The sequence below is a fragment of the Schistocerca gregaria genome, chromosome 2 (genome assembly GCF_023897955.1).
Source record: "Schistocerca gregaria isolate iqSchGreg1 chromosome 2, iqSchGreg1.2, whole genome shotgun sequence".
Lineage (NCBI taxonomy): Eukaryota > Metazoa > Arthropoda > Insecta > Orthoptera > Acrididae > Schistocerca > Schistocerca gregaria.
The window spans coordinates 764,804,076-764,819,856 of NC_064921.1; the positions used below are offsets into that span (position 1 = coordinate 764,804,076).

At 46.0% G+C, this 15,781-nt stretch overlaps 1 protein-coding gene across 1 annotated transcript in view; it reads left to right on the top strand.

Moving 5' to 3' along the window:
- Window positions 1-15,781, top strand: part of LOC126334987 (probable chitinase 10) — a 377,522-nt gene that overhangs the window by 197,470 nt on the left and 164,271 nt on the right. Inside the window, exon 2 of the mRNA XM_049997795.1 lies at window positions 5,259-5,340. Coding sequence (XP_049853752.1) covers window positions 5,259-5,340 — 82 coding nt within the window. The remainder of the gene's footprint in view (window positions 1-5,258; window positions 5,341-15,781) is intronic.

Sequence of the window (15,781 nt, forward strand, 5' to 3'; positions counted from 1 at the left end):
TCACGGAAAATCTAAATGAGGATATCCGGAAGTAAAAGTGATGTGGTTTTGCGTCCTGTGGTATTGATACCTATATTGATACCTATAGCGGACACGGATAATTTAGGAAATCTTTGGAAAAAGGGAAATGCCAAGGAACTGTTCAGCAGTTATGTATTTTCTGTCTCTGCCGGCCGCTGTGGCCGAGCGGTTCTAGGAGCTTCAGTCCGGAACCGCGTTGCTGCTACCGTCGCAGGTTCGAATCTTGCCTCGGACATGGATGCGTGTGATGTACTTAGGTTTGTTCGGTTTAAGTAGTTCTAAGTTTAGGGGACTGATGACCTCAGATGTTAAGTCCCATAGTGCTTAGAGCCATTTGAACCATTTTTTTCTATCTCTGAGCGTAAATAATTGTACAAGAATTACGTAGGTGATGCAGAGGAACTGCACAAAGAATAGACTCCTACCACAGGTATAATACTGCCAGCGCAAACTGCAGTAAGGCGAGGCGCGAAGTTCTGTTTGGAAATCGATCATCACAGCTTCGGCGTATCTATGACTGGCAAGAGGGAACTGCTGTTCAAAGAAAATCGAATTTTATAGACTAGAACCGTTGTTCTCACCTTTCCCCGAAATGGGGACACGCAGACTGTCTCGTGTGAAAAATTCCTGAGAGCATCACGGAATCGGCCCTTCGTGTTTCACCGCGAGCGAGAATTTTTGGCCTTTTTTGGTAAAAACAACATTAACAATTGTCGCCTGTACGGCTTTTAGTGGGTACAGCGCTGACTATTGCTACTTCTCCTCTGTGGGACTGCGGAACCCCTTGCTGCAATGATGCCTTTGTTCAGTTTTCCCAAGACTAGGTGACTGCTGTGTCATGAGTTTGCCCGAGTTCAAGCTAGTAACCGCACGCTCACGGCAGATCTGACGTAACTGTATAACTGGAAAACTCAGCGTGACTAACAGAGCCTAATCGACTAAAGTAAGAGTTGTCTTCAGCTGCTCCGCACAGGCGATCCAGCCGGGCAGTTTCTGGGATGAAACTGTAACCTGTTGGACCCACAGCAAGAGCGTTTTCGTTTCTACAGTTTATTCATCCGTACCAGTTCGCACCTCTGGTTTCGCCTCTCTGTTTCTCCCACATTGTAAAAGAGTAGTCAAAAGAATACGCGACAGATCGAAAAAGTAACAAAACTTTTCATTATTTCAGAAGTCATTTCTTCAACTGTTAATAAATCTATCCCACTGTGAGGCAAGGCGGTCAGTGCGTTCATGGAGAAATGTCTATAGTTCCCTACGGCATTTATCTCTTTGTCTGAAGCAAATTGATGGCCATGAATATCTTTCTCCAGGGTTCCAAAAAGATCGAAAACGCATGAGGAGAGATCGGGACTGTGTGGAGGACTTGTAAGGTCTTCCCATCGAAACTTCTACAGCGTAGGCGAAACAATCCCCGCAACGTATGGGCGGGTCTTACCCTGGACCAGAATGGTCAGCTTTTGTCAGTCACAGTAAAATTATCCAGGTGATGAGACGTTATAACCCTCGTCAGGGATCTTCTTCACAAAAGGAAATTTGTCTGTAGTCATCTAAGGACAGGATAAATATCTTCAGAAGAGTCCATCAAAAAGAACGAGAAAACGAATTTGCAGAAGAGATAGAAGAGTAAAGCGACGGGACCTAATAACCCAGCAGAGTTTATCGTTAATTTCTCCGTTATAAGGGTCACACTAAGCACGAAGCCTACACGTGCTCACACAGAGCCGGGAGGCACAGTGCCGTTCGCTGATACCGGAGGAAAATAAAAGACTGTGCACAGTGCAAACATTTTCCCCGTGCCACATCTGCGAGAGGCAGCCCCCGAGTAGCGGCGGAGTCGCCTTGTTTGTTTCGTTTATAACTTTCTCCCGCCACGGCACCCTCCCGCTACGTCAGAGGTCTCCGCTGAGCGCGCTAACGAGCCGGCAGACACTTGAATACGCGTCATTTGCATATTTCGGCAGGTTTCACTCGCGGTCCAGCCTGCTCTAACGCCGTTGGCTCCCAGCCAGCGATATTCTGCGTGCAAACAAGCTTTCGCGGACGCATTAGGTGCGTAGACTTATTCCCAATGGCCTCTCGCAGTACAAGCATAAACAAACCGATACCTATTGCATATTTACTATCTTACTGACCGCAGCGACTGCCTTGATAATGGTATCTTTGACTGTTTCACACAGGTGTGCCAGGACGATGACCCGATGCTTCGATTCAAAAATGTTACCCTTTGCAGATGTGATTGTAGGCAATCGTAAGAATTCATATAATAAAACTGTTGTACGTTCATACTATTATTTAACACTACACATTGGGTTTATACTGCAGGGTGTTTCAAAAATGACCGGTATATTTGAAACGGCAATACAAACTAAACGAGCAGCGATAGAAATACATCGTTTGTTGCAATATGCTTGGGGCAACAGTACATTTTCAGGCAGACAAGCTTTCGAAATTACAGTAGTTACAATTGTCAACAACAGATGGCGCTGCGGTCTGGGAAACTCTATAGTACGATATTTTCCACATATCCACTATGCGTAGCAATAATATGGCGTAGTCTCTGAATAAAATTACCCGAAACCTTTGACAACGTGTCTGGCGGAATGGCTTCACATGCAGATGAGATGTACTGTTTCAGCTGTTCAATTGTTTCTGGATTCTGGCGGTACACATGGTCTTTCAAGTGTCCCCACAGAAAGAAGTCACAGGGGTTCATGTCTGGCGAATAGGGAGGCCAATCCACGCCGCCTCCTTTATGTTTCGGATAGCCCAAAGCAATCACACGATCATCGAAATATTCACTCAGGAAATTAAAGACGTCGGCCGTGCGATGTGGCCGGGAACCATCTTGCATAAACCACGAGGTGTTCGCAGTGTCGTCTAAGGCAGTTTGTATCGCCACAAATTCACGAAGAATGTCCAGATAGCGTGATGCAGTAATCGTTTCGGATCTGAAAAATGGGCCAATGATTCCTTTGGAAGAAATGGCGGCCCAGACCAGTACTTTTCGAGGATGCAGGGACGATGGGACTGCAACATGGGGCTTTTCGGTTCCCCATATGCGCCAGTTCTGTTTATTGACGAAGCCGTCCAGGTAAAAATAAGCTTAGTCAGTAAACCAAATGCTGTCCACATGCATATCGCCGTCATCAATCCTGTGCGCTATATCGTTAGCGAATGTCTCTCGTGCAGCAATGGTAGCGGGGCTGAGGGGTTGCTACGTTTGAATTTTGTATGGATAGAGGTGTAAAATCTGGCGCATGAGACGATACGTGGACCTTGGCGTCATTTGGACCGCAGCTGCAACACGGCAAACGGAAACCCGAGGCCGCTGTTGGATCACCTGCTGCACTAGCTGCGCGTTGCCCCTGTGGTTGCCGTACGCGGTCGCCCTACCTTTCCAACACGTTCATCCGTCACGTTCCCAGTCCGTTGAAATTTTTCAAACAGATCCTTTATTGTATCGCTTTTCGGTCCTTTGGTTACATTAAACCTCCGTTGAAAACTTCGTCTTGTTGCAGCAACACTGTGTTCTAGGCGGTGGAATTCCAACACCAGAAAAATCCTCTGTTCTAAGGAATAAACCATGTTGTCCACAGCACACTTGCACGTTGTGAACAGCACACGCTTACAGCAGAAAGACGACGGGGCGCACACACAGACTGCGTTGTCTTCTGTATCTTTCACATCACTTGCAGCGCCTTCTGTTGTTGAAAACTGTAACTACTGTAATTTCGAAAGTTTGTCCGCCTGAAAATGTACTGTTGTCCCAAGCATATTGCAACAAACGGTGTATTTCTATCGCTGCTCGTTTAGTTTTTATTGCCGTTTAAAATATACCGGTCATTTTTGAAACACCCTGTACATGTATAAGGAGATACAATGCTGTCAGATCTCTTCGAGATGAGAAAGAGACAGCCCACGCTAGTGACATTTTTGGCAGGAAATCTGAACGTTATAGGTTACAAGAATACCCAATTCATTTTTAATTGGCGAACTACAGCATTGAAACTGAAAGTATTCTGTACCATTACACAAACAACGGATTTCGAAACAGAACGAAGATTATTCATATTAGATGGTTAGCATTATGTGGATCTTAAAATTTCTGCATATTTATTATAGTCCGCAACGTACCGCCGCTATAAACATTATCGTTAGTTATATTTTCTTCTGTAATAATAAAAATTCCGGCGAATGTATCTCATTTACACATGGAACTGGCACAGATTCGTATCATCACTTTTTCTACGTTTTTGGAACAAAGATACAATTTGAATTTTTTCCCCCAAAGTTGTCACCTTTACTTATCGAGTCACATTTGTGGTGCGCTTCAGTTTTTCTACGTTGCGTCAGTTTATAACACATTTTTGAGGCAGTAATTGGAAACTATCCAAGAATTCTCCTAAATGAGAGTTGGACCGTAAAAAAAGACCACTTTTTACACCTTAATTGAACGGACACTTTTCTTCAGATTCAGATGTTCAGCTAACATCGAAAAACCCGTCAGACGAGCTGCTTCGTGCGAGGGGTTGTGAATTTTTAAGGATAGATGATTTGCAGAATAGAGCAAGTAAATCGTATGTGACATATATCGATGATACTCTCATCTCAACCATTCCGACTGTGGAAAGTTGGCACATGCCTCCTTAGTAAAAACAAGCAGCAGTCAACCTCAGCAATGAATGCTTCAACATGTCAGTCACTCTATACCGATGTGTATCTTCCCCCAATTCAACTTGCTATGTACTGTTCGTGCTTGTCATTCGTGTCCCATAGGGCTGCGACTTTCAGACTTATACTGCAGAACTGAGAAGACATGAGCCACTTACCACACTTATTGGTCTGCAACGGTATTGAGGGTAAATACAACTACAATCTCATTTCAGAAATCTGAAAAATGACAGGAAATGGAAAGTAACCTTTTGCAAATCTTGGTTTTATACAGTTACAAGGTATTCCATTAAAATATTTTAGTGTTATTTTTGATAAAAACAGTTGCACTAGCCGTGGTTGATACTGTACTAGTAAGATCAGTAACGCCTTTAAATGAGTGTAAAGTTTTTGTCCAGAGTGTAATTTGAAAATATTTGAGCAAATGTGTGTGTGTGTGTGTGTGTGTGTGACGGCGAGTTGTCGGTCACACAGTGTAAGATAGTAGCACAGTGTCAGCCATCCGGCCGTCCTCCACGCTGAAGAGCCGCACAACAGCGCTAACGCCGTGTGTTGTGTTGCAGATTGCGCCGCGGTGTGTGTGGCGGGCAGCCCTCTGGTGCGTCGTCATCATCCTGCTCGCCGACCTCGTCTACTCCGCCTCCAGTGAGTATTCAGCGACAGCACGCTCCCACACTCTCCTAATTTACAGCTCATAGCGCACGTGTTATTTATGGGCCGCGCCAACGTTAAATTAGACAGCAAATGATGAGGTAGTAAACAAGGTAAAAAATTGACTTTATAATTACAGAAGTATGCTCTCTACGCGTTCGTAGTGACACAGAGCAATAGCTAGGTGGTCACTTTCACTGTTCCTTGGTTACTTACGAACCAAAGTTACGCCAGGACTTTAATTATAAATTTTTCTGTCTTTGGTCCCGACAGGCATTCTATAAAAACAGTTACCACCGGGCCTTTAATTATTAATCAATTTGTCTTTGGTCCCGACTGGTATTCTATAAAAACGGACAACGCAGAACTTGATAAACAAATTAGGCGTTACTGTACAAGATGTCTCAAATCAGCACTTTACCACTGTGATAGCAAGTTTCTTCTATTCCTGTGGGTTATGAAAAACTAGCGTTAGTAGCGAGCCAGGTTCTGAATAGTTCTTTCACATAAGTTAAAACCCCCTCTTGAAGATGTTCTCCATAGATGGGAACGAAACGTTGGGCTTTTTCAACGAAATTCATTCGACCGCGGTATGTTAGTCCGGAATATTCTAGTAATAGTGACACTTCAGTCCTGAAAATTTAAATTTTGAATGTATAATAATCATCTTTCTAACTGAAACAGAGATTTATTTTCTACAATAGTTACTTTACAATCACTCACACTAAATGTAAATGTAGTGTGGACAGGGCCTCTCGTCAGGTAGCCCGTTCGCCAGGTGCAAGTCTCTCAAGTTGACGACACTTCGGCGACCTGCGCGTCGATGGGGATTAAATGATGATGATTAGGATAACACAATACCCAGTCCCTGAGCGCAGAAAATATCCAACCCGGCCGGGAACCGAACCCTGGCTGTTAGAATTGACATTCTGTCGCGCTGACCACTCAGCTACCGGAGGTAGACACTGACGATTATGTAACCCGATCAGCTCATTTCGGTGACAAGCTATTTCCTATTGTTGCTCCAATCGTCCTATTGAGAAACCCTTAACGTGCGTGGCTGTAAATACATACACAACTGCCGTCGTTGCACACTCGAGCGAGAAAACGTTCCGCATTCGTCAAAAATCTAAAAGAATATTATTACCATAATAGTATACGCACATAAAAATAAAAACTCATAATACAGGGCGTAAGCGATGGCTGTTTACAGCGTACCTCAGTGGCATAAGGAAGGTCGAGATGAGCAATTTGGTATAAGAGACTTGTCTGTGAAGCCGGAATACACTCTCAAAGTGGCCTACAAAATCAGCCTAGGCTGCAGCGCATGGGCGCCGCGCGAAATTTTCTCTCGCCCTTCTGAATTATCGGCTTAGTCAGCGAGATTTCAAAATTATTTCACTGACATCAGTAATTTAAACTTTCCTGTGGAGATATTAAAAGGAAAAAAAAAATGTTCAAATGGCTGTGAGCACTATGGGACTTAACGTCTGAGGTCATCAGTTCCATAGAACTTAGAACTACTTAAACCTAATTAACCTAAGGATGTCACAAACATCCATGCCCGAGGCAGTATCCGAACCTGCAACCGTAGCGGAAGCGCGGTTCCAGACTGTAGCGCCTAGAACCGTTCGACCAGTCCGGCCGGCGAAAGGAAAAAGACTTTTGTAAACATTATGTAAGAACTATTTACTTTTACAATTCGATCTAAACATAACCCTTACAAGCACAGCGACTTTGTAGTAAGGAGGCCAGAGAAACAAAAAGGTTTAATTGTTAATTTTACGCTATCAAAATTTTGATCCAAAATCTATTTCAGAAATTTTTGGGGCAAGAGCGCCTTGTGTTCAGCACCGAGGAAAAGAAATGAACTCCAAACGGCTAAGACCGACCAGGGTGGCGGCGAAAGTGGGCCAGAGGATACTCAAAATCTCGCGCAGTGGGGGCATGCGCTGTAGCTTGGTTAGCTTTTGTTAGCCAATTAGAGGTTATTTCTCAGCGTAACAAGCCTCAAGCCTCCTGTACCAAATTGTTCATCTGGTCTTGACCTATACCGCTGTGGTACGTTTACACCCTGTTTATCACAAAAAGGGATTCCCAAACATTACCTCCAACAGAGCACTTCGCGAATCGTGTTACTTTGATGGACCACCTTGGCTATTTTGAAGATTAATAAAATTTCAAAAACAAGAAAAATTTATTTTATTCAGTGATTACTTCAATTTGTATTATATTTAATTACACAGAAACTGAGATAAAATTAAAAAAAATTACTATCGTAAAATGTCGAGACAAAACGCCAAAACCGTTGCTCTAGACTGGTTGGTTCTAAAATGTCTAGTCTGTAGTAAACAGCAGTCAAAGACTCCCAACCATCACCGCTACCCAGGTGATTGAACTTTATATGTACTGGGGACGTTGAGCAGTTAAATATATTTTTTTGCGAGTTTAATGTTATTACCAGATACGCGTTTTAATTCAAATGCAGAAATATGTTGACACTTAAGTCATTCCTTATAATAAGTCATTCTGTAAAGCTTCAAAAGAAAAAATTCAAACGTTGAAATTTAAAAACAAGCATTACGAAGATGTACGCTGCCATTTAACAACACACTGACTGCAGACTACAAGCGCACTTATTTGCTACATTTCTACCAAATTGTCGTTTGGAATTCTGTAAAAACATTATGCTATGTAATTCTGTTTGCTTGTTCAACGTACTGTCCCGCTTTCTTTTAGCATGCCTGTATGTTTACATTCCCTCAAGTGCAGCAAGACCAGTTTCCCGGTATATCTGTGAACTGCTGTCTACCATAGACCGGACATTGTCGAATGAAGTCATCTGGAACAATATTCTGTGCGATATATAACAACTATTTTATGTTTATGCACATATGCCACTAGGGAAGTAATATTAATTTAAATCACTGACGAGTATGAAATACTGTTTGAATTTACTACTACAGCGGCTATACACGGTCAAGTCACATTAATGTCAACAACACCCATGTTCGACGCAACTCGCAATAACTGCTCACAGACGGCACGTGGCAGCACGAGCAGTGGAGGATTATATAAAGAGTGTAGTGGGGACGTGGAGAACAGTGCAGTGTTTGTCGTATTGTAGAAAGGGAGCGATTTATCTGACGTTCAGAACAGCAAAAATATGTTCAAATGTGTGTGAAACCTCACGGGACTTAACTCTAAGGTCATCAGTCCCTAAACTTACACACTACTTAACCTAAATTAACCTAACGACAAACACACACACCCATGCCCGAGGGAGGACTCGAACCTCCGCTGCGACCAGAACAGCATGGTCATTGGGCTTAAACCCTAGGGTGTCGGCATTTCCGAAACCGCTAAGACTGTAAACTGTTCGCATGCCGCCGCGGTTGCAGTACGGCGTGCACGCGAAAGTGGCGCTATCCAAATTGTATTGCATCTCAGACCATAGATAACAGGGCAGAACGACGGCTGCGGAGATGTGTACGGGCGAATAGCCATGCAACTGTTGATCAGCTGAACCAAGCGGTTACTTACGGTGTGACCTCAACCAACGTTCAGTGAACGTTGCTGCGTATTGGCATCCGCAGCGGGCGCCTGCTTTATGCACCCAAGCTGACTGCTGGGTTCCGGCGACGAAGACTGGTATTTGCACAGCAATTACGGAACTGGCCGTTCACTAAGTGGCGACACGTGGCATTTGCAGATGAATCACGTTTTATGCTCCATCGGACAGGAGGGAATGTTATGGTCTGGGGAATGTCTTCGTGGCACTGCCTGAGTGATCCAGTCATTCTGGAAGGCACAATGGACGCAGACAAGTATGCTTTCGAACGTAGAGTCTGTGTCCATCCTCCACAAGCAGTTTGCATTTTTCTGCTATTTGGCATCTACCAACAGGACAAGGCAACATGTCTGATGGCTCGCAAAGTACGTGCGTCGTTCAAAGAAGAGCAGGATGAGTTTACCTTACTCACATGACCACCAGACTCCTCGGATCTAAACCCAATAAAGAGTATGTGGGACGACCTCAGTGGGCCTGTTCGCCCAATGGATCCTTAACCGATAAACCTAGCGCAGGCTCCATGTCCCTGACGGTACCTTCCAGAACACCGCTATCTTCCTGCATGTCTCGTATCGCCCCGCGCTTCGGACAGGTGGTCACATCAATGTTACTGGACAGTGTATATTTAAGTGACAGACGCACATTTGTAAGCAACTACACAGGATGACGAAGTAAATTCACGGCGACAGATGTAGCACTTGAAAACGGTGCGTTTCCGAAATTAGTTGACGGCTAGAAATGAAATCTCTGTTATTGTGCAACAGCCAAGGTGGAAACTGGAACTGTCTTTTAATATACTTGTGGCTGAGAAATCTGATAAGAAAAAATGGAATTTTACGTGCCTGTTAGACAGAGCGCTCCCAGGTTAGTCTAGTGCGATATTAGTTTTATCGATGTATCTTGACAGGCACAGTAGAACACAATGAATAACGTGGTACTCCAACAGCGACTGAGCAACGCTTCTACATGGCGGGAGGAGTCAGCACGGGACAGGGTCGTGCTCTCGCTGCTGAAGCACTAGTTAGTCTCCCAGCTATGCATATACACTCCTGGAAATTGAAATAAGAACACCGTGAATTCATTGTCCCAGGAAGGGGAAACTTTATTGACACATTCCTGGGGTCAGATACCTGGCGCCTCAGTTGGACCAGCGTTCGTGCTGGACGTGCAGACCGCGTGAGACGACGCTTCATCCAGTCCCAAACATGCACAATGGGGGACAGATCCGGAGATCTTGCTGGCCAGGGTAGTTGACTTACACCTTCTAGAGCACGTTGAGTGGCACGGGATACATGCGGACGTGCATTGCCCTGTTGGAACAGCAAGTTCCCTTGCCGGTCTAGGAATGGTAGAACGATGGGTTCGATGACGGTTTGGATGTACCGTGCACTATTCAGTGTCCCCTCGACGATCACCAGAGGTGTACGGCCAGTGTAGGAGATCGCTCCCCACACAATGATGCCGGGTGTTGGCCCTGTGTGCCTCGGTCGTATGCAGTCCTGATTGTGGCGCTCACCTGCACGGCGCCAAACACGCATACGACCATCATTGGCACCAAGGCAGAAGCGACTCTCATCGCTGAAGACGACAAGTCTCCATTCGTCCCTCCATTCACGCCTGTCGCGATACCACTGGAGGCGGGCTGCACGATGTTGGGGCGTGAGCGGAAGACGGCCTAACGGTGTGCGGGACCGTAGCCCAGCTTCATGGAGACGGTTGCGAATGGTCCTCGCCGATACCCCATGAGCAACAGTGTCCCTAATTTGCTGGGAAGTGGCGGTGCGGTCCCCTACGGCACTGCGTAGGATCCTATGGTCCTGGCGTGCATCCGTGCGTCGCTGCGGTCCGGTCCCAGGTCGATGGGCACGTGCACCTTCCGCCGACCACTGGCGACAACATCGATGTACTGTGGAGACCTTACGCCCTCACGTGTTGAGCAATTCGGCGGTACGTCCACCCGGCCTCCCGCATGCCCACTATACGCCCTCGCTCAAAGTCCGTGAACTGCACATACGGTTCACGTCCACGCTGTCGCGGCATGCTACCAGTGTTAAAGACTGCGATGGAGCTCCGTATGCCACGGCAAACTGGCTGACACTGACGGCGGCGGTGCACAAATGCTGCGCAGCTAGCGCCATTCGACGGCCAACACCGCGGTTCCTGGTTTGTAAGCTGTGCCGTGCGTGTGATCATTGCTTGTACAGCCCTCTCGCAGTGTCCGGAGCAAGTATGGTGGGTCTGACACACCGGTGTCAATGTGTTCTTTTTTCCATTTCCAGGAGTGTATTTGCTGAATTACCAGAGAAAATGTGCTTGACGATTTAGGAGAGGAAGCCTTTATATTCCCCTATAGTGAACACTGGCTGCTCCCAGTACAGTTTCAGTCAACAGATGACTGCAGCGTGAACGTAGGCGGCCCAATAGCAGTCTGGACTTTACTTGAGCCTCACGGCATCTTGTGTTTCGATACGTGTTCCCCAAAGTTTCAAGGGAACGAGAAATGCAGCAGTAGTTTCGTATTTATCTATGTAAGGGACGTACATTACTCCTTCCGGCAGGTGACGGTTTTATGGCTGGATTGTGAAATGGTTTAAAGGGGGCGATTTGTGGGTGCTTGCTAAAAGCAGACCCCGCCTGACGAGGCCGCAATCGCGGCAGTGACTTGAGGCGGCCCCTGCTGCGAGTGCAGTTTCCGCAGTAGCGGAGGGCGGCTGGGCAGAGCGGCTCGGCTCGCGGGCCCTGCCTGCCGTGTTGTCGCAGGCAGCGGTCGACCCTGACACGTTTGCCGGCGCAGGCTCACACTCAGCCGCCGCCGCCGCGGCTGCGGCCCTGCCCCACCGCTCCTCGCAGCAGCTGCTCCGCGTGGTGGACGCTGTGCATACACACGCGCGCTCCACCCCATCTCTGTCGCTCTTGCCGACTTTGGTGTTGTCGCCACTGTCTCTCAAACAACTCTTCTGTTATTGCTTTCGTATTATCAATGAGCGAAAGGGAAGCTACAACTTTTACAGAGACGTTCTGCAGTAAGGTGTCAAACGAAAGGAGAGCGATAGGTGAGGAATCAGAGATGTTTGTAGTCTGAAGAAATCTTGCTCGAGTTACTAAAACCGTACAAAGACCAAGGAAACTGGATTAAAATTCAGGGAGGAAATTCAAAAGTTTTAATACACTGAAGCGCCAAAGTAACTGGTATAGTCATGCGGATTCAAATGCTGAGATATGTAAACAAGCAGAAGACGACATTGAGGTCGGCAGCGGCTGTATACGACAAGTGTGTGGCACACTTGTTGGATCGGTTACTGCTGCTACAGTGGCAGGTTATCAAGATTTAAGTGAGTTTGAACGTGGTGTTACAGTCGGCGCATGAGTGATGGAACGCAGCGTCTCCGACGTAGCGATAAAGTGGGGATTTTCCCGTACGATCGTTTTACGAGTGTGCCGAGAATATCAGCAATCCGGTAAAACATCACATCTCCGTCAATGCTGTGGCCGGCAAAAGATCCTCCAAGAACGGGACCAACGGGGACTGAGGAGAATCCTTCAAAGTGACAGAATTGCAACCCTTCCGCAAATTTCAATGATGGCTCATCAACAAGTTCAAAAATGGTTCTTAGCACTGTGGGACTTAACATCTCAGGTCATCAGTCCCCTAGACTTAGAAATACGCAAACCTAACTAACCTAAGGACATCACACACATCCATGCCCGTGGCAGGATTCGAACCTGCGGCCGTAGCAGCTACGTGATTCCGAACTGAAGCGCCTAGAACCACTCAGCCACAGCTGCCGACTCATCAACAAGTTTCAGCGTGCGAACCGTTCAACGAAACATCATCGATATGAGCTTTCGGAGCGAAGACCGGCTCTTGTACCCTTGATCACAGATGGCACAAAGCTTTACGTCTCGCCTGGGCATGTCAACACCGACATTGAACTGTTGAAGACGGAATCATGTTCCCCGCTCGGACGAGTCACGTATCAAATTGTATCAAGCTGATGGATCTGTGCGGGTATGGAGACATGAATCCATGAACCCTGGATGTCCGAAGGGGACTGTTCAACCTGGTGCAGGCTTTGTAATGGTGTGGGTTGTGTATATTTGGAGTCATATGGGACCCCTGATGCGTCTAGATACGACTCTGACAGGTGACACGTACATAAGCATCCTGCATCCATTCATCTCCATTGTACATTCCGACAGATTTCAGCAAATCCAGCAGCACAACACGAGACCCCACACGTCCAGAATTGCTACAGAGTGTCTTCTAAGTTCAAACGCTTCCGCTGGCTACCAATCTCTCCAGATGTCTGGGATGCCTTGCAACGTGCTGTTCAGAAGAGATATCCATTCCCTGGAGCTCTTACGGATTTATGGACAGCCCTGCAGGATTCATGGTGTCAATTCCCTTCAGCACTACCTCAGACATTACTCGAGTCCATGCCGCGTCATGTTGCGGCACTTCTGCGTGCTCGAGAGGGCTCTACAATACATCAAGCTGGTGTTCCAGTTTCTTTGGTTCTTCAATGTATCTGTCCATGACACGGTGATTCTGTCGGAGATGGCCAAGTTTTCAAAGAGCGCTTAAACGAAATGAAAATATCTTCGAAAATTATGGTGGTGGTGGTGGTGGTGAGGTCCTATACTCCGAGGAGCGTAGAAGACGTTGCAGGAAACCCGCACCGCCGTACTAGGCAAGGTCCTAGCGGAGGTGGTTTGCCATTGCCCTCCTCCCACCGTAATGGGGATGAATGATGATGATGATGATGAAGACGACACAACACCTAGTCCTCTAGAGGCAAAAAAATTCTTGATCTCCGCCGACAATCGAAACAGGGTCCCCGTGCGTGGGAAGTGAGAACGCTACCGCGTAAGTCAAATAAAAAAATAAAAATGAAATGTTCGTTGACAATTATTTTCCGAGAGACCCCATATGGGATAGTTCGGCTAGCTAGTGCAAGGGTATTCATTTCATAAGACACCGGTGACTTGGCGAAATAACGAGGAGGACAACACAGCACCTGGTCCCCGAGACGGGGTAAACTCTGAGGTCTGGCCGAGAATCGAACACGGGATCTCATATCTAGAGGCAGCAACACTAACCACTATTTTTATTTTCTTTCGATCTGTTTCTTCGTCATTATGTCATCAGTAGCTCTTTCTGGATGTCGTATGACGTCTCTCAAACCTTATCGATGAGAACCTCACTCAGTTTTTCTATTGTAGGGGGCGGGCACGTGCTAGTAAGCCACTAGGTGCCGACAACTGAACAACAGTTGAAATATGACAAAGGAGATGCAGAATATTCGTGTTAAGCCAATCGATGCTGGGAGAGTCAGATTAGTAAACAAAGCGATAAAAATACTAAATTACTAAATTAACATCAATAGCGAGTCCATTCTTAATCTACTTGCCTGGACTGTAGCCTCATAAGGAAGAGAAACGCGGGCAGTAAACGGTAAGAGGAACATCGAAATTGGTGCTGCGACAGAGTGCTGAAAATTGCATGGGTACATCTAGTACCTGATGAAGAAGTAGAGAAAAAAAGAAGTTTTATGGCATAATTTGTCTGAGAGAAGAGACTGGTTGCGGGGACATATCGTCAAGCATCCAGGCATATTTAATTCGGCTAATTCATGATTTAATGTGGGCAGGGGCGACGCTAGAAATTACAGAGAGAGACCAAGGCTCGAACACTGTAAGTAGGTCCAAGTAGTTAAAAGGTGCAGCAGCTGTGAAAATATGAAAAAACTTCTGCAAAACAGACAAATCTGGAAAACAGCATGGGACCTGTCTTCGGATTGATGACTAGGACAAGATGCGCTGTTCTATGCCATATTACCACTTCTTTAGTCTATTATTGGAATCACGCATTACAGAATTTTCTTAGCGCACTGAAAACAACAAACGTAATTGTTTTCTCGGGGAAAGAAAGTTTCTGTCAAGATGGGTTCGCTTAGGAAAGTGCAGGTTTATCGTTTCACCTTCAGTTAGTACGCAATGAATCTTTACTCAAGAATGACAAAAATTAATTACAACTGCAAGACCTTCGCAACCTCTCACTCATACATTTTTTACGAAAGAAATTTTCGACAGTTTACTGTAAACTCTTGTTCATTTTTCACACAATCAGGATTTGCATTCAAATAGCGGAAATTCCTTTCAAAAATCCTACATAACTGTGGTCCCCCACGAAGGAACAATCATATTATCTAGCTTGTATCTTCTTTTGCATATTCTCAGCAAAAATACAGTTACATTTACAGATAACTACGTATTTTTCTTCTCATGCAGAGTTCCTTTAGCACGAACGGTATGCGAGTCTGAACCTGATACCAAACTATTAGAAAACATGACCTATCCTACCATGTGCATAATACAAACGCAGTGCAGTAATTGGTAACAAATATCAAATATTCCATGGTGATGGTAGGAGGTGGTGGCGGGGGAGGGGGGGCTGACTTACCTGCCTTCCACCAGACAATCGTCGGAGACGTGTTTGGAAGCAACACAGTCAGGCTGAACGCCTTGGAAACATTGTTCAGTGAGTACAGCAAGGTGGGGGTCCTCTGCTGTTTGGGGTGGTAATATGTGGGGCCAACGTACGCCGCTTGTGGTCTTGGAAGACGCCGTAACGGCTGTACGATATGTGAATGCCATACTCCGACCGATAGTGCAACCATATCGGCAGCATATTGGCGAGGCATTCGCCTCCATGGATGACAATTCGCGCCGCTATCGTGCACATCTTGTCAATGACTTCCTTCAGGACAACGACATCGTTCGACTAGAGTGGTCAGCATGTTCTCCAGACATGAACACTGTCGAAAATGCCTGGGATGATTGAAAAGGGCTGTTTATGGATGA